The sequence below is a fragment of the Rhipicephalus sanguineus genome, chromosome 1, assembly GCF_013339695.2.
Source record: "Rhipicephalus sanguineus isolate Rsan-2018 chromosome 1, BIME_Rsan_1.4, whole genome shotgun sequence".
NCBI classification, from domain to species: domain Eukaryota; kingdom Metazoa; phylum Arthropoda; class Arachnida; order Ixodida; family Ixodidae; genus Rhipicephalus; species Rhipicephalus sanguineus.
This window is the reverse complement of record NC_051176.1, coordinates 293,302,442-293,329,764: the sequence shown is the minus strand read 5'-3', so window position 1 is coordinate 293,329,764 and position 27,323 is coordinate 293,302,442. Positions and strand designations below refer to the sequence as shown.

The 27,323-nt window shown below is 44.9% G+C and overlaps 1 protein-coding gene across 1 annotated transcript; it reads right to left on the bottom strand.

Moving 5' to 3' along the window:
- Nucleotides 1–358: 358 nt before the first annotated feature.
- On the bottom strand, nt 359–26,897 carry LOC119379287 (oocyte-specific histone RNA stem-loop-binding protein 2). The gene is made up of 6 exons (XM_037648553.2): nt 26,660–26,897; nt 13,214–13,285; nt 9,643–9,687; nt 4,509–4,628; nt 3,832–3,993; nt 359–663 (listed from the first exon to the last, which is right to left on the bottom strand). Exons 1-6 carry the CDS (start codon nt 26,704–26,706, stop codon nt 546–548), a joined length of 564 nt encoding a protein of 187 aa, XP_037504481.1. The 5' UTR covers nt 26,707–26,897; the 3' UTR covers nt 359–545.
- Nucleotides 26,898–27,323: the final 426 nt, after the last annotated feature.

Here is a 27,323-nt window from a genome sequence, read left to right as displayed (position 1 = left end):
ACCTAACTAGTTATCTAGTTACGCCAATGTGTTTATAAGGTGCCCAATTAATTTTTTTGCAAAAAAATACCTGTGCATGCAGTTATTTCATCGTAAGTGCAGCCGCCCAAAGTATATTCAGACGAAAAGTGCTTCAGCACGAAAGCATGTTCAGTGGAAATTCTGGAGCCAAGTATTGCACAATTTTTTGTAGTGCACAGTTTATCAAGTGACTACCGCTTTTGTGCCTCCATTCAGATTCATCTTTGTGCCCAACTAAAAGCGTTGTAGAATATCTGATACCTGATCTCTTTGTGGTGCCAAGAAAAACTATCAAGTGCAAAAATATATGTTCAGGGATGTGTAACATTCCACGTCATTGCATAGTCATATGTTTATTTGTCTAACCAGATAAAAACTCCCGTACATGAAAGCACACCATATACTCGGGGCTATAAAATGTATACCTGTAAAATGATAAAATGTGATGATACAGCAGGAACGCGCCACTTCTACAGGACCTTATGCAGTGAAATACATTTAAAAAGAGTAAAAAAAAAAAACGCTTATTTGAAGTCCAGCTGCTTTACCACTTCCCCTGTTGGTTTTGTAGAAAAGTCAGTTTCAGACAATAGGGCTTCAACATCTTCGTCAAGAAGAATATCGGCATCATTGAGATCAGGACTGCAAATACAAAAGAAAAAAGGGCACTTCAGTATTTACTGTGTAAATACACAAGCAAGATCAAAATCACTCATATAACATTTTTTTCAATTGATGATTTCATCAACCCTTTGAGGGTCACCAGGGGTGGAGTTACTACCGTAGACGCAGGGATCCTGGTGCTGATCAGATAGTGCGAGCCCGAGACTTACTGCACCGACGAGCTGACGCGACTCCGCTCATCGGTTGCCTTATGCGCCTTACATGTCGTCAATCGCTACATTTGCAGCCTGAAACACTGCTAGGGTCAGAGAAAAGAAACCTCGATATAAACACAGTCACACAGCTCACGTCAACATAGAGCACATTGTAACGCAACAGGCTGACAAATTTCGCTATCCACTGGATGCCCTTAAGCCTGGCAGTAAATTGTGATTGTGTACTATTCTTTTTCCTGTTACTGCATTTTTTAAACAAAACAAATTATAAAGCGTTTTCAATATTATGAACAGCATTTGGTCACAGGTTGGAAAAATGGTGAGCAACATAGATTGGACATATTCAATCAGATCGGTTGCCGGTGCTGCGTATAATGGAAGTGAGCGGTTGAAAACTTATTTGGATGAGCCGATGCAATCTGCAGCGATTCGCAGATTTAGTCTTGTAATAAATTATACAGTTTACGCATAGAGCTTAAATCAGTCTGCAAATGGACTAACTATACTGGCTGAATGCATTTGCAGAAAATCATCAGCAACATTGGATCACAGAAGAAAAAAACTTCCAGAAAAATAAATTTCATATTTTATGAAGGTGAATTGTACTTGTCTCTCCCGCTCTCTCCTTTGTGATCGGCAAAATAGGGAAGTGTCATATTTTTATTTTAAACCTGCAAAAAATGGGATGTGTGCATTAGATTAGAGTAAATACCGGAATTACAGGCGTCAGATATTTTTTGCACTTCCCAGTCTGCAAGCGGGAAAAAAAAAAAAAAAAAGCATGCAGGTTTGTTGAAGGCTTACAAGCACATTTATTAGGTGCCTCAGTGCTTGAAACAAGGGATGGCAGGTAGTGCATATAGTCATCAAACATGCTCTGCAGCACAAGTCCCTTCCTATTATTCTTGGTATCATTCACTGCAGTATGATGAAAAATCAAACAAGAAATGTCGCTGAAGCCAACGTTTTGACATGCGAATTTGTCTTCTCAGAGCAGCAACAAGAAAAGTCCTCTTGTCGAAAGGTTGGCCCCAGTGACGTTCCCTGTTCAACGATTTTTCATCACTTGAAGCCTTTATGTTCCCCTGAACTTCAGTCTTGTTTGGTTGCACTGCAACATGTTGCGTATGCTTGATCACGTAGCACTATAGTGCAATGCAGCAAAGCTGACTTCTCGGAACAGGTATAGCTACTAGTGGATCGATAATGCAGGAAAATCATAACGGCAGCGGTGGCTTTCGTTAATGCTGCTTTGAACCTGCAATAGACCGATCTCACTGCGAGTTGCACTACGCCACCGCTGCCGCAGTGCATGCCGGTATACTTGTAGTACTCGGTATGTTCAGCTGCCTACAGCTGGTGCATTGGCGAGCTGCATTAACGAGCTTTAGCGGCCTTATTTGGATGAATTGCAATGGTTGGGTTGATGTGCTGTGTGCTGGGATGCTACAACAGGAGCCTGAAGCAAAAGGACTCGGATTTTACGTGTTCTCAAAGGATTTCAAGCTCTGACAGGAATGTGTGCGACAGTCAACTAAGTCGGACAGAGAGGCAACTACTGCGCACTTCCTTGTTCAACGTGTTTGTGAACTCCCTGTGCATGATGCATCGTGGTTTCGCAGTGCCCTATTGCGTCATAACAACCTTGCTGCGCAAACGATGGACCGATCAGCGACAGCAAAATTTCATATAACGCGAGCTCTATCCCCTTGCCGGGGCGACCGCCGCCAGCGGCGACAGATTGGATGCAATGTCCTTTCAGGGCTCAACAGAGATCGCTTTAATATATAGGGAAACCTAAACCGACCTCTCACCAAATGCGATGACGACTGTCAAGCGTCTAGCATGAATGAGACCTGTAATACAAGCCAAGATTATAACTGCAGCTGTGTACAGCTCGCGCCGTGGAACACACGGCAAAAACTCGGCCGTGCCAGCATCGCAGCCAACTCCGCCACCGGGATTTCCCTATTCCTTTCAATATGCGATATTATTGTGAATGCATCGTAAAGCAGGCAACAGCGGTAGCAAAGCTGAACTTCTTTGTGAGCATAGATTATTAACCTGTATGCCACTCACGAGATTTTTGTGATAACCTTTGGCAAACGGCATGAGCGGCCAGTCACCGTTCAGCGGACGCACCTCTAACCTGCTTCACGGCGACCGTTTTATTTCATTCACGTTTAACTTATTACTGTGATCGAAGTCCTGCGTTGACAACACAGTCTACATGGAAAGTGTCGCCTCAACAAAAAAAAAAAAAAAAAAGGCGCAATAAGCCTTTTTTTTTCTCCTGTTGTCGCTATAGCGGAGAGCTCTACGCAGTTTGGGCAAGTTATTTCCCGGATACTGTAGCTACTGTAGCTTGTGTCGCTTGCGCTCACTGAAGAAGATATTTGCTCTCATGACGACGGGAACGTGATTTCTTTTTTTTTTTTATTCCTAATATTTATTCAGCAAAACGACGCAAGCTCATCAACCCAACGAGACGACCTCGTCACTTGTAAGCACTATCAACTGTTCTTTTTTCTTTTAGCGCTACGATGCAGTTTAACCTAAGGTTAGTTTAACCTGAAATAAAATAACATACATTGGAGGTGCGGACACAGTTTTCCACTGTGTTCAATCGTCTTGCGTGTCGAGGATTGGTGCAAAACGCCAATATACCTGAAATACGCAGCAAGCAGCCGCACCAGCAGTGCTCAGAGAGCTACAACTAAGATGGCGGCAGTGCCACTGTCGGAAACTCGTGCATGCACAGATGGTCTGGTGAGATCGGTCTATTAAGACTGTGAAGGGTTTCAAAGCTTAAAATTTCAGGAGTTCATGTGGTAGAGCTGTGAAGGCATCCAAATTATCACTCGTCGACAGTAAAAAATTTGTTGCAAAAGAGCTAAATTAAACTGTTCATTAAGATCTGCCGATGCGTGGTGCCAAGCACAGTGGTTGCGGGAAGAGAAACGCTACACACCTACTACTTCGCTGCTCATCAGTTGCATCCTCCGAGTGTTCTTTTGGGGGATCCCAGATGTGCAACTGCCTGCGCCAAATGCGGATCTGGGCATCCCATGACCTTCGGCTGAACTTCAAGAAGCGGTTTGGTGTGCGTGGGTGGTGCTTGGCTCGGTTTTTCCTGTGTTGTAAAAACACTATCTTAGGCTGTGCTCACACTAAAGATTCAAGCAGGCAGAAGTGACAACACTACAACTCCGTTCACTTTGCCACCTTAGTGGGCGTAAAAGTAGTGAGCTCAGGTGCTCTCGGACCAAGTGAAAGCGAAACATTTTCTTCCTAAGCACTAGGACTCTCCTATGTGAATGATACCTTAGCAGCAGCAATTTTGTTGACAAGAACCAGCACTCTGCAACTAATAGAAACTTCTTCACAAGATCATTTTAAAGAATAGGATTTGTTCATTGATGCATTATCATGTGCAAAATTAAGATATCTTGCTATGTTCAGCATGACCTGGATGTCTGCATCAATTTGAAATAATACGCTAAAAGCACTGCTACAGTTATTAGTTTTAGCCTTTAAAAAAAAGAGCACGATTTTAGTACTGATGTAAATACTACAAGCATTATGTGTATCCCAGTTAACCGACTTAAAAGGTTCTTATATGTGGTTTATTACATTGAAATAACTTACCTGGGTACAGCAGCACAGTAACGCTCGTAGCCTACGGTACTCTTGCCATACTCTATTTGCTTGAGACGCCTGCCAAGCACCTGAGGGTCTGTCTCGTATATTTGTACGTCAGGACTGCGACTGCACGGTCGAGCACATCAACCATTAGCCAGCGTAACATAGTTACAAAAATATTCAAAAATACATAAGTGAAAGAGTACTTCACAACAGAAGCAATCTTAAATTAATCCTCTGAGCGTCAACGATGTACTATCGCGATGTAAAGAAACGCGACCAGTGCGACATCTACGCACTTTGCTGTTCGCATTTATATTTTTAAGCGGTTGTAGCCTGGCTGGTAATGAAAAGTTTTTAGAGTCATCCACGATACATTCAAGGACAACTCTAGTGTCTTTTCATTGCCACCAAAGTAGCTGCGCTATGAAAACAACTGCAAACAGCGGAGCACTTACGCGCCATGTTATTAGTGTTTCTTTCCATCGCCCCTGTATATGTACAGCGCCATCTGTACACTTGAAAAATGTGCCACTTTTCCAACTTGTTTTTTGCTTTGCCTGGAAAGTGGTGACTCGCACTGCAGGGAATTTTTTTCCCTTGTGCCGCTGCCCTTCAGTTTTCATTCCAAAGTTTCTTTAGGCCAGCTCATTGGCTATCGCTCATGCGTGCGCATGGTGGCGAGTTGGGGTTTGTTTCGTTCGCAAAAACTGGCATCTACGTCGTTCCTAATCTCTCAAAGGGTAACCACTGGCTCGTTCACTGCCCAAAGGGGTGCGATGTCAGCTATTCGCAGGCAGGTGCTGGTACAGCAACAGCTCGTTAATTCGAACTCGAAGGAGGCTATAAACGAAGGGGGAAAAAAATGAACGGACATTGTGCCACACTGTGTGGGCAGAACCCAAAGAAGTCATCTCTGGACTCGTTATCACGAATTCGGCAATACTACACATTTGTGGCAGGTGATTTCGCAAATTAAGTTCATGGAGCTGTAACAGCGGACAGAGCTAATTGATCAGTCAGTGATACGCCAGAAACAAGCTGCGACATGCATTCATGTGAGCAGTGAGCCTTAATGTCGAAATATACAATGCTAAAATATGCTCCAAAAACATGCTCATTTACATGGCAGAGTTAACGCAATAAAAATTAAAAGTAATCAGCAGTATGCATTTGCTTGCACTTCTTCTGTCGCAACTCCATGAGCATTGTTTGCAGATTACCCAAGAGCTCCAGTGCAGCGTCCGAATTCTCATCTGCGGAGAAATTCTGCTGTTTTGCATCTCTAGTAAATGTGGTTTGGTTTTGCAACACATTGTGATCACTCTGGGCAGACTTCTGCAAGGAGCGATGAAAGCCAGGGGGCTCCCAGTTTGAATTAACCGTTGTGGATACCGACGTGCTCGAATTATCGGGAGTTTTCCCCCATAGAAATACACAGGGCTGTGCCGAGACCAAGCCGTCAGTTCGAATGAGCAAGCCTTTACTGTATAAACAAACTATGCTGCTGTATACGAATGATGGTACTGTGCCTGTGCATTGTTCCTTGGTGTGAGAATTTTTTAGGTCAGCGAAACACATTTATTCCTTTGAACATACATTTTTATCAATAATATACGTTTCTTTCTCAATTCTGTTTTGTATATTCATGAATAAGCTGTGCATCTATACCTATGGAAAATATTTTTTGTCACTATGATTACAAAAAAAAAAAAAAAAATCTGGGTAAATTTTCCCCAAATAGCTCAGTCCAAAAAAAAATAAATAAATAGAGAGAGAGAGAGAGAGAGAGAGAGAGAGAGAGAGAGAGAGAGAGAGAGAGAGAGAGAGAGAGAGAGAGACACTATGGTCCATGGGGTGCAAAAATTTTACCTTCATGGGGTTAGACGCATTTACACTACCTTTACTTTCTTCAGTATGATTTCACAACAAAAGAGACATGGCCATACGAGAAGACACAGTCAGCATAAACTTTCAGCAAAATTTATTGTGCCACTGAACTGATCTATCTATTGAAACAGTATAGACTGCGCATGCGCGTACATGGAATAAAATTTAAAAAGTGTTACGAGTCAAACGATGCCGCCGCCAAGAGAATCAGGCTAAGCTTTCAGGATAGCCACATGTGCTGGTTGTACGGGCCGTAAGCCAACAAACCACTTCTACCGTTACGTCCGCTCATTCCAAGCTTGTCAGGTGGGCCATTGTCAGTTTGTGCTTTAAGAACGTCCTTAGAAAGCCGTGCTACCACATAGTGGGTGCAAGTTTTCAGCAGCAAACTGAATGTTTGTCCTTGGTAGTATATCCCAAGCTAGTGCTGGTGTCTTTCATGAAACCATTTTAAGAGAAACGCGACCCAGCGTGCAAAAGCCAGTTGCCGATGTTACTTCCATCAAATGCCCCGTAGACGTAGTACCTTACATGCATGGGATATCTCATAACCTGAAAAAGATAGCACAGCAGGCAAACGTGAAAGGGGTCTTTTCTGCTCCTAACAAACTTGGGAAGCTATGCAAGCTGACGAATCCAATGCCGTCCTGCCTGAGAAGTGCACTAAGTGGCACCGAAACAAGTTTGTTGAGTGTGCCGACTGTGTGGTGTACAGCCTCCCACTTTCACGTAGGAAACAATACATTGGGCAAAGCGGCACTGCCTCAATGACTGGCTACGTGAACAACACAATAACACAAATAAATTCAGCAGCCTTTGCCCTCCAGGGAAAATGAGGGCAAGCAAAGCTTGGCATGTGTGTGCCTGACGTACTAGTTTTCTTTCTATCTTGCAATGCTCCCTCCTAACTGTTTCCTTCCTCCATGCCGGTAACTGGACTTTCATACCCGTGCTTAGCAGCGCCACACTTCAGTTGCTAAGGCAACAATGACGGTCATGTGCCATATCGGAAACCACTGATCGCCAACAAGCCCACGATCGAGAGAGCATCAATTATTGGAAAACGGAGCATACGCATGTGACAGGCACACCTTCGAGGGCCGCATTTCCGCACGCTCGCTGGCATCAACTTTTTCGCATATGCCGCCGCCACTGAAATCTGCGAATCCTAAAAGCTTCACTTAAAATGGCACCGGTGGTTTCTTGGCAATTCATTGTTGGGATTGTGGCTTGTAAACCTACTTTTGACCTTTGCATGATTGTGCCCTGTGGCAGGACACAGCTTATTCGCCAAATCACCGAGGCTGAAGTGATTTATAAACCAGGTGATAACTGCATTAGTTTCACTTCGCTGGCCCTCACCGACACAGGACCGAGTTTTTTGGCGGTGGCATCATTCGACTCATAACTGTTTTAATATATAAACCAGTTCAGTAGCTCAATAAATTAGTAGAAAGTTTGCACTGGGTGTGTCTCCTCTTATGTCCGTGTCTTTTTTGTTGCAAGTAATAGATTACCAACTTGTCTAGAACGCTGCCTTGTCTAGAATGCCATCTGGTTTTCCGGCGGCATCTCCTCGTCTTGGAAGGAGGCGATTGTCATTCCTATTCTGAATCTTCACTTTCTCACTACAAGCCATGTTGTTAGGAGCAGTTGACTTATTACGGTGACGAACACAAACATCTCTCAAATCAATTGTGTAACGCGAGGCGAGACTTTTCATTGTGTCCAGGAAAAAAAAAACAGTAGTTTTGGTATTCGAATGTAACGCATGGGTTGGCTTTAGGCAGCAAAAATATGGAATAAAAGCTTGCGTTACATTAGAGTAAATATGGTAATTACTAGAGGCTGTATTTTTAGGCATTAGAACGGCTCGTTTTAGGCTTCCAAAATTGTAAATATAGGCACAATATATTTTCACATAAATACAAATAATTTCAAACGAAGATGTGCGCAACCTCTATCTACGTCAGGAAAACAAAAATGTTATTGCTTAAGATGGCACAAAGGGGCCAACAGTTGAATACAGCCGTGCAATTGTGCTTTGTCCCGCACGGTTCGCAGAACACTATCTCCTGTGTTCTGCATGGTGAGTCAAGTGTCCACTGTAGTAATTTTTTTTTGTCCAACGTTGGGATAAAATCGGACGGGTTCTTCGTGGCGAAGCAACGCCGGGCCCGTGCTTCGCGATGGTGATCGCCGCCGTCTTTGGGAAGTGGCTCCGGAGTAAGACGCCTTCACCGCTGGAACGATTTACAACACAACTTTATGTCAGGACTATTTACATGGCAAATGGCAGCCAAAAAGAGAATGGCCCACAGTGGGGCGTAAAGCAGCAGTGCCGGTGCCCAGCCGGCGAGCTCTCCTCGTAGGTAAAAAAGACGATCCCGGCTTCCTCGGCGGCCCCTCTTATCCCTCGTCCCCGCATGTTTCCTCGTTGCATGGGGTCATTGACGCTTGCCGTTATGTTCCAAGAAGGAGCGGGGGAGTGAGTCGGTGGCTTCCTCGGCGGCTCCTCATTTCCCTCCTCCCAGCATGCTTCCTCGTTACATGGGGTCGTTGACGCCTGCCGTTGGGTTCCAGGAAAGGGCGGGGGAGTGAGTCCGTGCAGGCCGCTCTCGGGGAAGGAGGGCGTTTCTCCATACCCCTCAGCTCGGGAACGTATGAGTGGTAGAAAAGGGGGGGGGGGGGGGGGGGGGGGTCACGCCGAGTGCGACCTTACAACTGTTAAATCAACAAACTCCTGGTTGTCTTTTTGGCATGACTGAGAAGGGCAGAGCAGGAGCAGATAGCCAGATCGCTAAAAGACCAGAAGGGAGGGATTTCTCCTATTGTCCGGGTTGAATCGCGTAGAGCCATTTCCTCTCTTGTCAGTGAACCACTGGTGTAGCAGGTGGGGGGATGTGCAATCCTCCTAACCCCCCCTCCCCCCAAAACTTTTCAGGTTTGCATGCGTGTATGCACACATACAAATGCACGCACAAACATACACAAAGTATGGTTCATGCATATACATCAAAGTGACGCGATAGGAATGCAAGGAACAAAATAGGCATTTGCCTGCTAAAATCCGGTCTCTAGTAATTACCTAAGAGGAGTAACGTGATAAACTGCAAAGCCTTAGTTGTGCAGTGAACTGCATAATTAAGAGATGCAAGCAAACTTTCATTTCTTTTTCATTTTACAAGCTTTCACTTAAAATGGCACATAACTGTAGGCACGTTATGTAATAAAGGGAAATGAAACTCACGTGCGCCGCGCTAATGCATTCTGCTTGTTTGCTGCTGCTTTGTCTCTGGAAAGAAAAAAAAAAAAAAAGCATTTGTCAAATTAAACAGTTGAGAAGTCATGCCACTTTAGCAGGAATCTAGCACCAATACTGATACCTAGACCTCGAAAATGTGTTGAGTATGTCGTCATTCCTGCTAATAGTTTCAGAAAAGTTTAAAAGAGCGCTGACACGAATTTTAGGAATCTTCATATTGTGGCTCTAAGTAAGAACACTGGTGTCTAGAACCTCCAAAAGGGGTTTCGTGGTGCCTTTGAACATATTTTTATTCTGTTACCTTAAAAGAACCACTTTCGGTTTCAATATCAAGGAGGTGGTTTCAATTCAAAGTGACATGTTAAAACAATCTGACGTAGGTCTAAGTCACGTGGAGACAGCAACTTGCAATGTCTTTGCAGCAGTAGTATCTGTCGTATGTTGCCAGCTGCATGTTGTGCACGTAAACAACGATGAGAGATTTGCCATCCGGCAATTCCAACAGCAATTTGGGCACATGCAGTATGCAGAGTTCGCAAACCCAGTGAACTGTGTTAAGTCGTTATAATAACGTCCATTGCTGTTTGTATGGCTTGCAGATGCTAGGATACAAAAACTTTCACATCAAACTAAAATGTTTTATACATGTTTCCTGGCTCCGGTGTATGGAGAAATTTAACACTGCATGCCAAGGAAATGAAAAATGTCCCTTTTACAATGGCTCAAAATCATGTCAGTACTCCTTTAACAGAACACATAGCTTTCAGAATGATAACTTCAACGTGAATGCATAGTTTAGCACCAGAACGGTGTCTTGCTGGGCGAGTTGGTACGATAACATCATTAAACGCAGCGCAAAAAACATGAACACAGAAAAGTTGCACACTACACAGCGCTAACTATCAACTCAGATTTATTGAAGAACACACACGCATATACACTCATGAAAAACAGACACATGATCCAAAACGAAAGAAAAGAGGACATCTAGTGATTGGCAATGAGGAAATTTAATTCTATATTATGCAACAATATTCTGTGTCAGTGTTTATTGCGCTGTGTTTAATGATGATAGTTTAGCACATTTTGATACTGGATGTCTTGAAACCGATATAGTCTGAGGATTCCTGCTGGGCAAAGAGGGCTTCAATACACCTTGGTTCCAATTTCTACATGGTTATTCCAGTTTGTCCTGCACCCATTGTCTCTGCCTCTACTTGAACAAACCCAAAGGAGTGTCCTTGACAGGTGATTTAAAAAAAAAATTGCCTAAGAAGGAGAGAGAGAGAGAGAAGGCTTTGAATGCACATAGCCAGTACTGCATGATAGCATACAAGTGCACCACTCGAACATGTGTACAATGCTTCATTGAGATGACAATAGCAGATATTTTATAGTGTACACTGTGCAACACAAAAATTTTTGGCAGATCCTATGCATTGTGCATTCGATGCCATGTGAAGCAGTCAGCGAGAAGCTGCCTTTGTGTAAATTCCATAACTGTGCATCTAACTTGGGCTTACTGGGCACGTTAATATGTCTTTCTCTTCTTAACCCACGGAAAGTGTGTTCTTATAAAATTCTCGATGTTTATTTTGGCTGTTCCTGGATTGATGCAGACTGTAAAGGCTAACATTCCACCGTGATGTGCTCAATACGCCAAACATGGCATGTGCCACATGTGATTGAGGGAGAGAGTCTCCTGATGCATATAACAGACATGTCATGTTGTTCAAGTCATGACCTTTCATTCTTGTTCGTCATGCACTAATGCTATACTATGCCAGTCATGGCATATATACACCAAGTTAAGGAAACAACCATGTGAGCATACAGGCGGTTAGAGACATACATGTGGCACATGTATATAGTATTCTGCATTCACAGTTTGCCTAGGCCCAGTCAAATTACTGTTACTACTAACTTCCCCTGTTTTGAAGCCACTTATAGAATTGTCTAGGCGGGCACCTGTGCAGGCACTTTGTTTGAGCTCTGACAGCTAGAATGTGAGGAGAGCATTTCATTACCGTTCATACTATGTCAAAGGCGCACTCACAGAAGATGGCACCATGGCATGTCGCCACACCCAATATAAATGGGCAAACTTAGAATTCAAGCAAATATAAGAAAATTAGACAATGCCAGCAAAGCTGGTATTTCTACAACACTCAATAGAGCTACAGATGAATACTCAATACTTCTGGATTTACACTAAGTGATGCATTTTTTGGCTTCTGGCTAATACACTTCCATTTGCATACATTATAGCTGTGAGACAGACAAAGAATGTTCTGCCAATTATTTTGGTAATAGTCTGCATCATGCAGAATTATAAGTGCCTTATTCCACAAGCTAAGTGCTACGAATGGTTATACCTTGTGCCACCTATTCCAGTGTCATAATCCATGTGCCAGAGGTGCCTTTAGAGGCACTGAAGGTTTGCAATTTAGCTTTGCTTATCAGAGAGCTTTTAGAATAGTGATATAAACTGTCAGCACTTCTGAACAAAAAACTAGGGTGTGCCAGTTTACCATACAGTAAGTGAGGAAATACTGCACTGGCTGAATAGTGCCCATGCGTGGAAAACCATATGAAAAACTTTCGTACCGCATATATATATGAGTCTATCCACATACAATAACCTGCATACCGTGCAAAAGATGGCTTGCACTTAACTTGGCTTGTATTAAAGTTCATCAATCCTATCGATGCAATGTTAGATGCCACTATTCACAAGCATATGCATTCTTCCCGAAACAGCATTAGAAAGTTTTAGTTTATCTGAAATCTTCTTAGCATTAGCATTTTACCGGGTGACCGTGGACATGAATGTGAGTGGCTGCAGAAGTGGTACCATCTGGCGGCGCAGAGATTAACCAGGCAAGCACTGAACTATTATAGTAGTAAACAAGTGTATTCCACTTCACTGCTGCTGCAAATTTCCGGCAGCAGCGCAATTCCAAATGCATTGCCTTTTTAAAATTTTTTTGCCGAAGACAATCGACGAAAACTGGTGAACGTGTCTATAATTGTAGTTAGACGAAGCATCACAAGGTGATACCATCATTTGATAACCCAGTATTCCACAATCACCTTTGCGTATAGCAGAATACTGTAAATGTTAAAACTCTCAAGCTGAAACGGTTATTTTGTGGTCGGAACGTAGCTATTTTGATCTGCAAGGCTCGTATTAACCACTATAATCATTAGATTGACGTATACATCAAGCAACTCGAGCATCTAAAACGTTTTCCAATCATAGTACGCTAACATAAAATGGTTATACAATAGCATAAACGATATGGTATAACCGGTACTGCTAAAAAACTAATCAAGTAATAAATATTAATTGCTGGGGTTTAACGTCCCAAAACCACGATATGATTATGAGAGACACCGTAGTGGAGGGCTCCGGAAATTTCGACCACCTGGGGTTCTTTAACCTAAGTGCACAGGCCTGAAGCATTTTCGCCTCCATAAAAAGTAATAAAGTAGTAAAACCGGATGCAACACAGGTAATAAATACATGATAGGCATTTATTTATAGGCCACATACCTATTTTCCACAATGTTAGCCCAAGAATGTTCTAGGCGCTCATGGAGATCCCAGAAGTCGCCGATTTCCTTCCTGGTGAGGTAAAAATAGCAATTATTAGTTCATGAGCAATAAAGTGCTTCTATATGAATGATGAAGTCTACAAGCCAAAGTCAATGAATAAAAATTCTTTGATGTTTCACCTCACTGAAGGTATGGCCACCAAAATCCAAAAAAAACATGGAAGAAAAGAAAAAGTAGTAGGGAGCATTGGGACATGGATAACAATAACTGCTAATGTGCCAAAACCACGATATAATTATGAGGCATACCATAGTGGGAAACTCCGAATTAATTTCGACCACCTGGGGTTCTTAAACATGCACCTAAATCTAAGTACACAGGTTTTCCTGCATTTCGCCCCCATTGAAATATAGCCGCTATGGCCAGGAACTGAACCCACATCCTTGAGCTTAGCAGCACAAAAACCCTACCTGCTAAGCTTCCATGGCAGGTCATGGGGATGTGGAGAAAAAGTGTGTGTTTAAGCTCTTGTTTATTTTTGGAGACGTCTGTGGAAGAACTAATACTGATATATATGATAACTCAACATAAAAACTCTTTTTATAGTTGTAGAGCAGTTAATTTTCATTTGAAGAAATTCAGTGTGTGCTACACAGTGTGCCACCCGTTGGTTCACGCATAGTTCACTGTGTCAGACTGCTTGCATCTGAACACACTCATGGTTACGTGCCGATGGGTGTGCAGTGCAAAAATGGCCACCCAAGCAAACAGATGGCATGCAGCAGCTATATTGTTTCATTCCTTCATTCACCCAGCACCCCAATTAAACAAGCGTACTCCTCAATGTCACTGATGATTTAACGCATGTGACCATGACGCTGGCATTAATTATTGTCGTGGTCGAGAACAGAGCACACGAACGAGCAGACGGATAACGACAACTGTTTAATGGCTTAAGGATTAAAGCACGCGGGCACGCGCGGCTACATGTTAGCTCAACAGACACGATCACACACTCAGGTCCCAGAGAGCATCTTCCTGCCTGATCCTCCGCTATACTCGCAGACAACTTTTCTTGGCAATGAAAGAAAGGCTATGGGGGCGGAGCTACTGCACATGTACTGCTCCGCGAAGTAGTCCGGTTCAGCGCGCGTTTCAAAATTAGTTTTGGTTTGTGAACCTTCCGTATCTCCTGTGACGGCCGTTTCATTATTCGAGTGGCTGTCACAGGCATAGACAGCCATTTTTAGTGAAATTCGTCACAAGCTCCCTCACCGAGCCGTCGGAAAAGCTGGAAGGTGACGAGCGCTCACCTGAAGACGAAGACACCATTTTGACTGTGAGGTGCACGTAAAAGGTGCGACGTTTTCGCCAGCGCAAAAACGTGAAATGACACGGCATAAAGTAAAACAAATATAAATACCTCCTTGGTGCGCGCTGGCCCTCTTTTTAAACAGCGCCCCGTAAAAAATAAAGTAATGTTTTTTTTTTTTTTATTCTCACGCAGAAAACACGGACGCAATTGTGGGACTATATTCTTCAGCGGTAGCACACGCGTAGTTAGTCGCTCTAGCCTTCCTTTCATTGCCAAGAAAAGTTGTCCGCGAGTATAGTCACGTGATGCGGTACACATAGTGCCATCTCCGAGTGGCTGCGCCCGCGACAATTATACGTCACAGGGCATTTACGTTTTAATTTCAAGGTAATCAAATACGGACATTATAGCATAAGTCACAAGGAAGGATTCGACAACTTTTAGTGGTCCTTAAGGTTATGCCAACGCCTCCTATATAAAAAAAACTATGCCTGGGACGTCGCTAGCTTTGCCACTGGAGGAACGCTGCCACACGTTTCGAGCGGGCGCCGTGTGGTGGTGCCAGCGACTGTACCGCCTGAGCCAGCGAGAGCGATGGTGTCGGCAACATTGTGTCGGTGCAGCGGCAGCAGCTGGCTGCTTTGTGCGGGCGGTTGATCGCGCGTTCCTGATGTGCGCTGGAGGAGCATCAGTCATTTCCTTGCATAAAGCTTGGCTAGAACTTGGGAACTTTTCGCGACAGGGAAGTCGCTTGGCGGCAGCGTTCTTCTCGCTTACTCTTTAAAGCGGCCTCAAACTTTCTGGCAATTAGCAGCAGCAGCTCTTTGAGGTGATCGGAGTCTGTGTTTGCACAGTTCAACACTGGTAAGCCACACACAAGCTCTTTCACAATCCTGTGAACGTGAAGTTCAAGGGGCTTTGCGACCGACCTCCGATGAGGAAGCACACAGTCCACGAATCTGCGAAGGCCTACAAGCAGCTATGGATAAAACAGGCCGTAGTGCGAAAGTGAAGACTGCACACTACAAAGTTACTTGTTGGCACCCAGTCTTCTCCCGAAATCGCCTTGAGCCACTGGTCACACAAACTGCTGTCCGATGGTATCTCGTGGAAAGTCAAGCCCGCAACACTTTTTTTTTTTTTATTTAGTAAGCACTTGTTGATGGGAGAGTTGGTCAGCACTTAAAGGGACCCTGAAACGGTTTTTTGAAGTTTTGTCAGCGTTTAGGCAGGAGCATCCCCAAATCATTCGCACCAGAAATTAAGCGACGCACTGTCTACCAAGGCCGCTACGGAATTTATATCTATACCCTCCTCCTCACCATTGCCTTGCACCCTCAACTCACAGACACCCTGACATCGTCGGCGATCGCAGCCCTCTCATGAGCGCACTCGACGGTTTGAGCTTAGCCCAGTCATGGCCTCAGATATTGTGCGCCGACGGGATGCGCGCAATCTCAGAGGCCCAACAAAGACTAAGCTCGCGGAGTGGTTGATATCTGCTCCGACAGGTGCCGCCACACTACCAGCACATCTTATTTCATTCTCCTGTACGGCGACAATCTGCAAAAGCATGCGGACAAACAAAAATAATTCGAGAACGATCACCAATAAGCTCAAACTCGGGCAATGTGGTTGCGTCTTCAGGGGTGAAGTTACAGCCACAAAAACGTGGATCGTGGCGTTGAACGGATAGCGAGAGCGCGACGCTCATTGCAGCAACGATCGAGCTGAAGGGATTCCGCTTGCCAGATGCCTCACGAACATTGCACGATGTCGCAGCTTTACATGTCACCAATTGCTAGATATGTGGTACACAACACGGCTAGGGCAATTAATCATGTCCAAGAAAAGAAACCTCGAGATAAACACTGTCGCTCAGCTCACGTCAACACGAAGTACGTTGTAACACAGGCAGACGACGCTCGCTGCCCACAGGAGGTTCAGTGACGTGTACTGGACATATCCAATCAGATCAGCCGCCTGCGTGACGTCGCGCTTCCAATACGACGTGCACTGGAAGTGGGCGGTTTGAAAACGCGTTTGGCTGAGCCGCTGTGATCGGTGGCGATAAGCAGCTTTAAAGCCTTGTAATAAATAACACAGTTTACGCACAGAGCTTAAATCGATCTGTAAATGATCCTTGGGACTTGCTCTACCGGCTCAATGTGTTCGTACAAAATTGTCAAAATCGTTTCAGGGTCCCTTTAAGATCTTGACTTTCGCGCTACGAAAGACGAACACGTGAGAGAACAGCGCCTGTCCCGTCTCTTCTCTCATGTGTTCGTCTTTCCGTAGCGCCTGGCGTTTTTTCATAAACGCACGAAAAAAAAGCTCCCTAAGAACGGGCGTTGTATAGCATTTGCCTCATGCGTTTATTTTTGTCGATGTCTGTTTATTTGCACAGCATCGTTTTCAGCTCGTTTATGGCGCCGCGTCGCTAGTGCGTTCGAGACTGAGTTTCTTCGCGCTCTAGTTTCGATCAACTCCTCCGTTGGTTTCACTAATGCTGGCATTCTTTCCGCCGACGCTCAACCGTGCATATACTGCTTTCGCGACCACTCAAGAAATTTTGCCGGAAGTACGTTTATGGCCACACGTTCGTCCACATTACGGCTAGTGTTTTCTCAAGTCACCTCGTCTAAGAGCGTCTCAACGTTGCAATATGTAGCACGAATGTCGTCCGCTCGTGCAAGGGCAAGGACAGGCAAGGGTGAGTGGAGTGGATGTCGCGTCGCGTCGTCAGCTCGAGTTACCGGCGGCGCGGCGACGCGCCACTGCAGGTTGCAAGAATTCGCCGCGAGAGGCTCTAGCGACTGTACCGAGTGGAAAGGAGGACAACGGAAAGGGTAGGGCAGCGCTTCTGCGGCTCACGTCACAGGCATAGTTTTTTTTTATAGGAGGCGTTGGTTATGCTTCTCACAACGTCTACAGGCACATTCATTGAAGGGGGGGGGGGAATAATTAAAAAAAAATGAGCTTAGGGTCTGTGCCTAGAGGTGAAGATAGCTTTGGAGCTATTGATGGCCGAGTCCAAAGTGAGATAACAGATATGTTAGCTAAAAATGATAACCTTGCATGGAGCAATACTCTTGAGAGAAGACACATAAGGTAAGGTGAGTCACTATGTGTAGCAGTCTGCCTGAATACGCATTGTGACAGATAGTTGAAGAAAATATCAGATTCTTATGGGAAGGACTGATAATTCAGGCTGTGCGAATAAGTCTTTGAAATCAAATTTAACAGTGAGACATGCAAATCAAGTAGAATACTTGATTTATGAATATTTATGAATAATGCACAGCCCTTCTCATTATTAATATCAAACACTTTTTGCATCCTGTACTTGCAACACTGTAGAACCTCTGTTATTAACACGAACATGAAAAGCATGCCTTATTAAAAGAATAAAGGGAGCATTATAGAACCTATAACTGGGCAATAAACATGGCAAATCAGTTCTGTGGAGGCTCAGAATGCATGCCAGTTTCGAAGCCAAAGGTGCAAAGGAAATCCACTGGATTTCTCAGAAAGAAAGCTTCTAGTCTACGCAAAAATTTATTGTTGTTCGAGATTCCCTCTGTAGCTTTGTGCGATGTGGGAAAAGTAATTTTTCCCTATCATAAGTACACAGTTTGTAAATTCAACCACTTACACCAGGCCCGTAGCCGGGGGGGGGGGGGGGGGGGGGGGGGGGGGGGGGGGGCTCCCGGAACTTTGGTGAAGTAGGTGTTTTTACCAAAAATAAATAATAATAGGTGCTTTTCTCAAAGAGTCAAGGTTTTCAGCAAGTGCTTTCTGTCTTTTTAGCGCGCTCAGTGGCTTCCCCATTGTGCTGGCAGCGCTGGCTTTTCGATCCTTGCACGCGCTTTTCAAGCCGCAACAAAGGCATGGAGAAAAAAGTATTGCTGTGAACAAAGGAGAGCACTTTGCAGATTTCCACCAGTGCTCCTTTAAGATGGGGCGGAAATGTGTCATGCCGAACTACAACAGTGGGTACGCATCCTGCAAGCAAAAGGTAATTACTTTCGAAGTTCCTAGGGACCCGGTGAGGTTGAAAGTGTGGGCTCGTGCCATACCAAGAAAAGATCAAGAGCTCACACCTCGTGACTACGTTTGCGAGAAGCACTTCTCGGAGAGCAAGTCCCATCATTCATTGAAAAAACTCACAGGGTCCCTTATGCATTAGACTAAGACTACTCAAAGGCGAAAGCCATCTTCTTTTTTGTTCAGTCGATGTGGCTGTCCTGCCCCACCCCCGCGCAAAAGCTTTCTGCACCTGACCTGGTTTTGCACTGTCTCCGTGCTCGGCCCACCGATCACGGAGGCAGTGCAAAGAGACGATATCATGTGATGACGTCATGTCATGTGACGCTATCATGACTTCACAAATTTTGGCGATCTGTGACGTCATGTGGTGACGATTTTTCGCATCACTCATGTTGACGCCGCCAACACGGAATGGGTAAATTTTCGTGTTTGATGAGGCATCTAAGGCTTTCGCCTTAAAAATTACACCTAACCTATCAAGTTCACGTTATCAAAAATTAAAAGATTTCACGTTCTACAAGATATCTCACTCAGGTAATTTTCCTGTATGTGATGCCATTTTTCCCGTTAATTTACCGAAAAATTTTCGAGCCTGCAAGGACGCACAAGAAACACACCCACTTGGGCGTAAAGCGCAAACGCCGCTGAATGGCCTTGAACCGGCAAACTTCGTCGAAGAGCGCGACGCATGTGTTTTTCCTTCTCCATTAGCAGACTCTTACAGCAGAGGGCACGTCAGTGCTGTACCCAATTCCAAGACTTTATTAGGACGCCCAAACGAGCGCAGTTTCGCCTCCTCAAAAATTCTTGCTCCGTGGTCTAGCCAGATATGAGAAGCTGTCTGAATGACACAACATGCTGTCCACTGCTGTGAGAACTGTCCATGTTGACTGCGACATCAAATGTCGCAGTCAACAACACAAAGTACTGAAAAACTATCTGAAGAGTATTCTGTATTTTAGTAGTGACTACAGGTAAAACTCGATCTAGCGAAACCTCATTTTACGAAGTTCCCAATGTAATGAAGAAATTTTCATTCCCCAGCAATTACCCTTGGGTTCAATGTTGTCATTGTCCTGAATAAAGGAACGAGCTAGGCTGCCAAACCTGATTTAACAATAATTTTTCTGAAATAAATGAGTAAGAAGTGGTGATTTCATTCCAATTTTGGCACAGACGGATTTTTCTTTGTGCAGCCGCTCTAATGCTATCACGTTATAACATCAAGGCGCCCTATTTGTGGCTGTAACTTCATTTTCACGAGGCTGCATGCCATGCCCATGCACGGACTCGCAGTTAGTAAAGCTTATATACGAGATGGCACTAGGGTGGTTGTTTTTGTTATTCATGGTTTATGCGAGAGATAGCACTGATCGTCTCCTAGCAACTTGCTTACATAATCACCATGTCTGTTAACAGCGTCTTTGCGTACCGGTAGCTTATCGTAACTTTACATGACTATCTGGGCTGCGTTGCCCAGACATGGGGGGTTCCACACCCTCGGGATGCTATGGCGGTTTTTTCACATGCGTAGGCATGGGTTGGTGGCAAAAACAATGCCGTGGTAGCCTTCTGGTGTCGCTACGTTACAATTTTAGATACTGAAGGTCCGAGACATGTCTTTCTAGACTTTACAAACTTCCCAATTTAACGAAATAATTAGAGTGTGTTTATCACTTCATTAAATCAAGTTTTAGCTGTATTCAATTTAAGCACCAAATCAAATAGGAAAATATTCAATATGTTGTTAGAGATATGCAAACATTAGAACATCCTTGCTGATAATCCTTGACCTTTGAGAGGCAAGATTTTACAGTGTCAAAGTTGAAGTACAGTGACTCATGGCACATGCAATGACAAGTATAGTGTGAATGATTAGTGCTACTGTGCTAAGTTACATAGTTAGAACCCAAATATTTCTATGATCATTGTCAAACGTACACGGTGCTTCAGAAAATGTATTCGAATTTCAATCTGACAAGCACGTCAGTTTCTTTGGGCTGCTTTTATAAGAGAAGCACACATTTTAATATGACTTAACGTAATTAAACAACCGTGAAAACATGGCCTGCAGCTAACTATTCATCAAAAGTGTTATAGGAATGGCACTAATGAAAAACATGAAGTCTGTCAAATGAATATTTAATAATAGATTCCAGACATGTAAACAGATGATGATGCCACTTCCTGCACTGTAGTCAATTCCAGAAAATTCGGCACCGAAAGAACCACCAAGTGCACAAATACCATGCCCTTTATAGACACCAGTAGGTACTGTGTTGACTGGTTAAACATCCATACAAAGTTTAGTTTACATGAACAGAAAATGATAAAGAAATGCATGCATTTTATTTGGCCATTTCAATGACAAAAGTTACCATTAAGCTGATGGAGCAAGGGGGTGGAGGTGGGACTCTTCGCTGTGGTCTGGTCCACAGAACAGGCACTGCTCCCTCCTCCCTTGACTACAGCTTTGTGAAAGTTGGCGTATGCGTGAAAGATTCCAATGTTTTGTCATATGCGAGTATTCATATCAGCCGCAGATAAACTTGTTATTGTGAACGGAAGCAGCAAAACGAAGGCATATAATGATAACAAATGACGGCGGTTCTAAAATTTCGTGGACCTGATCTATCGCGTGCGGAACACTGAAGTCACTTTCATCACAGTACACTTGTGTCATGTGTAAAAGTGCACTAACATTTGCACGGGAGACTCGAATTTTGAGCCATCCTTCTGAATGGGCGCGGCCATACATCACCCGAAAAAGAATGCTATGCCACTGCGAAAAGAAAACAATAACAAATGACAGCGTATATAAAATTTTATGGCCTTGATCCATTGAGTACGCAACGCTTAAGTCACTTTCGCCGCATTACACCTGTGTCAAGCAAAAAAAAAAAAAAAAAAAAGCGCAATAAGATTGGCGAGAACTTACCAGTTCTCACAATGGACACAGCACACTGTCACATACACTTGCACGCGCCGTATAATTACGAGTACTTGTATGGTCGTCAACGTCTGAAAACGTTACAGAAACAGCTAAAGTAGCCCCTGCCAATCTCAATGCACTTTTCTTGCGTGACACTAATGCACTGCGGTGAAAGTGACTGAAGTGTGTCCTGACGCGATAGATCAGGGCCAGAATATTTTAGTAGCGTCGCCCTTTGTCATCATGATTTCCTTCTCGCGGCGGCGTTAACGTTGTTCTTCGGGAGATTTGTGGCAGTGTTCGCACAATCGGGGGGACCACTCAAAATTTGAGTCCCCGTGCAGAGATTAGTGCACTTTTTTTTTGCATGACACAAATGTACTGTGGTGAAAGTGACTTAAGTGTTCCACATGCGATAGATCAGGTCAAGAAATTTTTAGAACCGCTGCCATTTTTTTTATTACATGCCTTCTTTCTGCTGCTTCAATTCACAACAAGTTTACCTGCTTTGGCATGTCAGACCAGCAAGCATGCCAAAAGTGGGCTTCGCCTTCGCATTTCGAACCTTTCACTTAAAAGAGTCTTCTATCTCGTGTACTATGCCCGGAAATGACCTCCTTTGTCCGTCCGGACTTATTCACAAAACTGCGAGCGAATACTGCGATTCGCGAGAGAAGCTGTTGTCAAGAGAGAAGGGCACAGTGTTTCTTCTGTGAACTAGACCACAGAATAAACCCTTCCAATTTGTGAGAGAAACCTGTCGTCAAGAGAGGTGGGCTGTTTGGGCTACAGCGATGTCTGGTGCGCACGGTCCACAGCACAAGTTAAGTCTCTTTGGTGTGGTCCACAAAATAAAGTTGCACTTTAGTTTGCAGTGTAGTTCACAGAACAAAGCTGCAGTTTATCCTGTGGTCTGGTCCACATAATAGATTAAAGGCCAGGCCATACCCAGGAATTTTTTTCTAGAGGTGTTTGTGTGTAGAACAGCTACCTTTGCCAACTGGTGTTCGCTGCAGAAGGCGTGCAAGTATTTTAGTATCACCCAACAAGTTAAAGCATGAAAATATTTCGGGGGGCGTCAGAACCGCCTTAGTTACGGCCCTGATTGGGGCTATATCCTGTGGTCTGGTGCACAAGCCATCGTCAAGAGAGGTGGGCTGCTTGGGCTACGGTACACTCTGCGCGGCCCACAGCGCACAACCAGTGGCACAACTTTATTGTATGGTCCACAAAATAACACTGCACTTTATTTCGTGGTCTGGTCCACAGAATAAAGCTGCAGCTTATCCTGTGGTCTGGACCATAGAGTTTCCCAAAATTAACTAGAGGGGACTCTGGCACTGCGATCGTTCAGCTACCATGCGAATGATGGGTAGTACACAAATTTGCCTAGTCTTCGTGCTTGCAGCTTCAAACGTACTTGTGGCTTTGTTTATTGCTGTGTTTTGGCGTTTGTTTCGGATAAAAGAATAGACCGTTGTGAACTTCGTGACCAGGTTTGATGAGGTTCGAAAGAATGAAGTTTAGACAAATTTGTGTACTACCCATCATTCCCATGCTGGCTGAAGCGTTATGCGTTGCAGCTCCCATAGACACTAGCGCCAGAGTTCCCTCTAGTAAGTATTGTAGGAAACGCTATGGTCTGGACCACAGAATAGTCACTGCGATGTGCGACAAGGAAACGCGAGCAAGCCAGATGACTATTATTGTTGTGTGGCAAAAATACTCCCCAAATACTCTATTTTTTCTTAGAGTGTAAGGACTTTTGAAATCGGGAGACATGCCGCGGGAAAGGTGGACAGAAAGAAATACGCCTGTGATCGGTCAACAAAATTGTCCTTAACTGAAATGGTCACTTCAAAGGGGCCTGCAACACTTTTCAAACCTACTCATCTCGTTATTCTTGGGTGGCATTCAAAACGCCGAAAATCAAAATGACAAATTATCGGAATGCCGAAATTTAAAACTCCGAAAATTCAAAATGCCGAAACTATAAAAAGCCGAAAATTTAAAATGCTGAAAAATCAAAACACCGAAAGATCAAAATGCCGACATCACCCAGCTATAGCGGAAGATAATGGATCTTGGCAAGATAAAGGTTCCGCCAGCTTTGTACGATGTTGCATGCGCTTTCGCCCTCTTTTCACCAGCCCTTCGAAAACAGGAATATATTTCCTTGTTCATTGAATTTCATATCATACAGATAAATTGTGTGCAATGCCTCGTAGGAAACTTAGAACATCCACATTGTCTCGGTTGGCCACAGCAGCTGCCAAACGACTTTCACGTAACTTCTGCTTCTTGCTTTGTAAGTGGCGGGGTTGGCCTCTGATCGCTCCCTCGATGTCGCCTTCGACTCTGGCCTGCTCCCTTTTCATGGTGGTGATGAGGCGGAGGACGCTTACGTGTTGTGCACCAACCAATATTTCCCACCGTCGGTGGGAAATATTGGTGGGAAATGCTCAACGGCGTTGTTGCCTCTTGGAAATCCGTCCTGGGTGAGGGCAAGCACATTCCAAAGAGATGGCGGGAATATCGGCGGACTACGTGTGATCACGGTGGAGTTACCTCCGGCAACACGGCGGCGTGATTTCCCAAGCAGGTAGTTGTCCTCCCGCCATCGCAGCAAGTCAGAGGCTTCTTGCGGGAAGAGTGGTTTCAAGGACGCATAGGAACGAAAGGGCTGCGAGCTACCTCACCTTGATGGCGAAGCCATCTACATCATTTTTGTACAGCACTGCCAGTCCTAGGTGTTGCACTCTCCTCCATACTGATTGGCACAAGTGGAACAGACAATCATGCACGTCCGACGACGGGAGCAACGTCCGAATAGCGTTGAGTGCAGCCAGTTCGAAGTCTGTACTCACAGTTTTTTTGTTTAGTGCAAGTCCCACATCTGCGGCGAAGTTCTGCACTTCCTCGAAGAGCGCCTCGTATGCCATCTGGGTTCGTCGAGTCATTAGGCAGTAAACAAAAGGGAACACATGGCCATGAAGATAACCGTGAATTGTGTATAACTGTTCGAAGAGCGGCGACACAGTCTTAAATGTTCCGTCCATGAGCCAGATTGGAGCGTCGTTCAGTTTCCTGATGTTTTCGTCCGTGAAAAAAATGAGGAGTCGAGCTCCATCTGGGCTGGTGCAGTCGCGTCGCAGAAACTCACGGCCATCTAAGGTTGTGCGGAACTCGCCCTCGACGATGAGCTCCTGCACGGCAGATGGCTCGTGTGGGCAGTCCGCTTTCCTTTTCCTTCTTACAACCTGACGCAAAGCTTCATCACTTGGAAGGTGCTGCCTTGAAGACGCTGGTACACTTGCCGTGACTTGCTGCACGATCTTCACGGGGGCCTCGCCTGAGGCCGCCGCCAGAGCTTTGATCCGCTCTTGAGTGCGAAGAACTATCACTCTACAGACATCCCGAGCATGGCTTGCATGGGGCACTTTTTTCGATACGATTTTGTGACTACCGTCTCCAGGAAGGTCGGTGATCATTCTAGCGTTGCATTCGCCTCGCTTCTCGCACCTCCAGTAGTGTCGGGAGCGTACTTTTTTGTCAAGCACACGTAAACATAACCGTCTTTGCTGCTAAGTTTTGCTTTTCTCTTCTGGGAGCACACCACAACAGCCGCGCATTGCTGCTGCTTTTGTACGCCGAACGCTGGACAGCGTTGCTTTTTTTTTTTTTTTTGCTGACCCATAAGAGCCATCCTCTGCAACTGATATGCACGTCTACTTTTACAACAGATAAAAAAATACGAAATTTTATATCGGTTTAATATGCTGATACTGGTGCTTTTGCAGAACAAGTTGAACAGCTATAGGTTCGTGTCAGTGGACAGTGACACGGCGGAAAACGAACAAGCGGTAGTCACAGAGCGCGTCATTTATTTTTCATGTGGTTTCGGCGTTTAGATTTTCCGGCATTTCACGTTTTAGGCATTTCAATTTTTCGTCGTTCCGACGTTCGGCCTTTTGATTTTCGGCGTTTTGATAGGGACCAGTTATTCTTACGTCCAGGCTAGAGTTACTGTATATGCTACCTTTAAAGGTAGCATATACAGTAACTCTAGTCCAGACGTAACTGCAACGGCACCTGTCGTTACGTCTAGAAGTAACGCTAGACACTCCAATACGCGAAAGCAGCAGCTTGCGGACTTCACACCCACCTCATGATATCGCACTTTTCACAATAGGCTGTTGCTAGGGTTACGTCCAGACGTAACTGTAGTCACCGCTATCGTTACGTCCAGACTAAAGTCCCTAGATTTTTCCCTGTTGAAGAGCAGGGAAAATCTAGGGACTCTAGTCATGTGGCTTTACACAAACGTGAGTACATTATTTTCCTGTTGCTCAGTGAAGGCCCTCTGCGCCCTTCGGGCGCGGCAACCTAATCGTGGCTTCGCCCTCGCTTTGCGAGTGCGGCCATTTCGCTAACGCTCAATGGCCGGTTGGCAGGGTCACGGTCACGCGCTACTGGCCGCTGTCGCGGCCACGCGCTGTTTAGCCCGCGCAGCCTGCCCCTTCGGGGCAGGCGGAGGCGTACGTAACCCAACAGCCGCGTCGCGCTTCTCTGGCAACAGACTTCAGCAACACCTGAGACAAAAAAAAAAAAAAAAAAGCAGCAGCAGCGAGGTTCGAACCAACGTCCTCGCAGTTCCGAGCACGAACCGCTAGCCGTTGCGCCACTGAGGCCAATCGGCTCGGGAGGTCTAACGGGCTGTATTTGTATTGCCACGCTGGACGGAACTTTTAAGACTCGTTATTCTTACGTCCAGACGTAACTGCAACGGCTCGTACAATTACGTCTAGACGTAACGCTAGACACTCCCTTCACAATAATCAAAACACCTTAATCAGAAAGGTGAAAGTGTTAAACCATGACTTCATTGTGAAAAATTACTGTATTTGCACGTTTCTAGCGCGCCCCCGATTGTAACGCTCAAGTAATTTCACATTAGGAAAACTGGAAAAAACAATTTGATGCCGATTTCGCTTATGAGCACGATTGTAACACCCACACAAATTTGAGGGCTACATTTAGCGAAAAAAAAAAGCGCGCTACCAGCAATCAAAGTGAGCGCACAAAATAAGCAAAACTTTCCCGTTACGTGAAGCACGCATTTCAGCAGAAAAATTGCACGTCTCACCTCTGGTCACCAGCGTCGGCCGCAGCAGTGCCAGGGGCAGTTTCCATGTCTTACCGAGTTATTTTCGCGCTCCCGAATTTCAGGATTGATCGAAGTGGCGAGCCGACTAGCAAAGGAGTTTCGTAGAGCTCGAGTGCGTGAACTCCAGTCTTTTTAAATGAAAATGCTCATAGGAGTGCGCCTCACACGTCCAACGCAGCCAGCTGTTGCGTTGTCTGATTGCGCGCCAGATATTTCGCGCCAAAACCGCCTCTTGTTGCCAGATGCCTTAAGTGGCCTTGCTTTGACTTCGTCGACTGTACAGCCCTCTAATGCAGATTCAAGGAACCACATATGCATCGAAATTAGGTTTTGTTAACTTAAACGTACTTGGATGATTTTATTACGCGTGTATTTTTCTATAGAGATCTCTTGTTTTCAGCGTATAGGTATAGTGACATTTAAGGTCACAATTTTCATTTTCCTGAGGTTCACGCGTCAACGAAACAAACCTCGCGGCCACCGTGCTCGCGGTTGCTTTTCCCGTGCGTGAGGTGGGGACTAATAGGCTAGCAGCACTGGCAACCGTTCCGCGATCAGGGCGTCCTTTTTCAACGCCACCTTGTTCTCTGCTCGCCGCGGCCAGTTTGAGTGGTCCAAAGAGCTGGGAGCAACATGCTCGCTA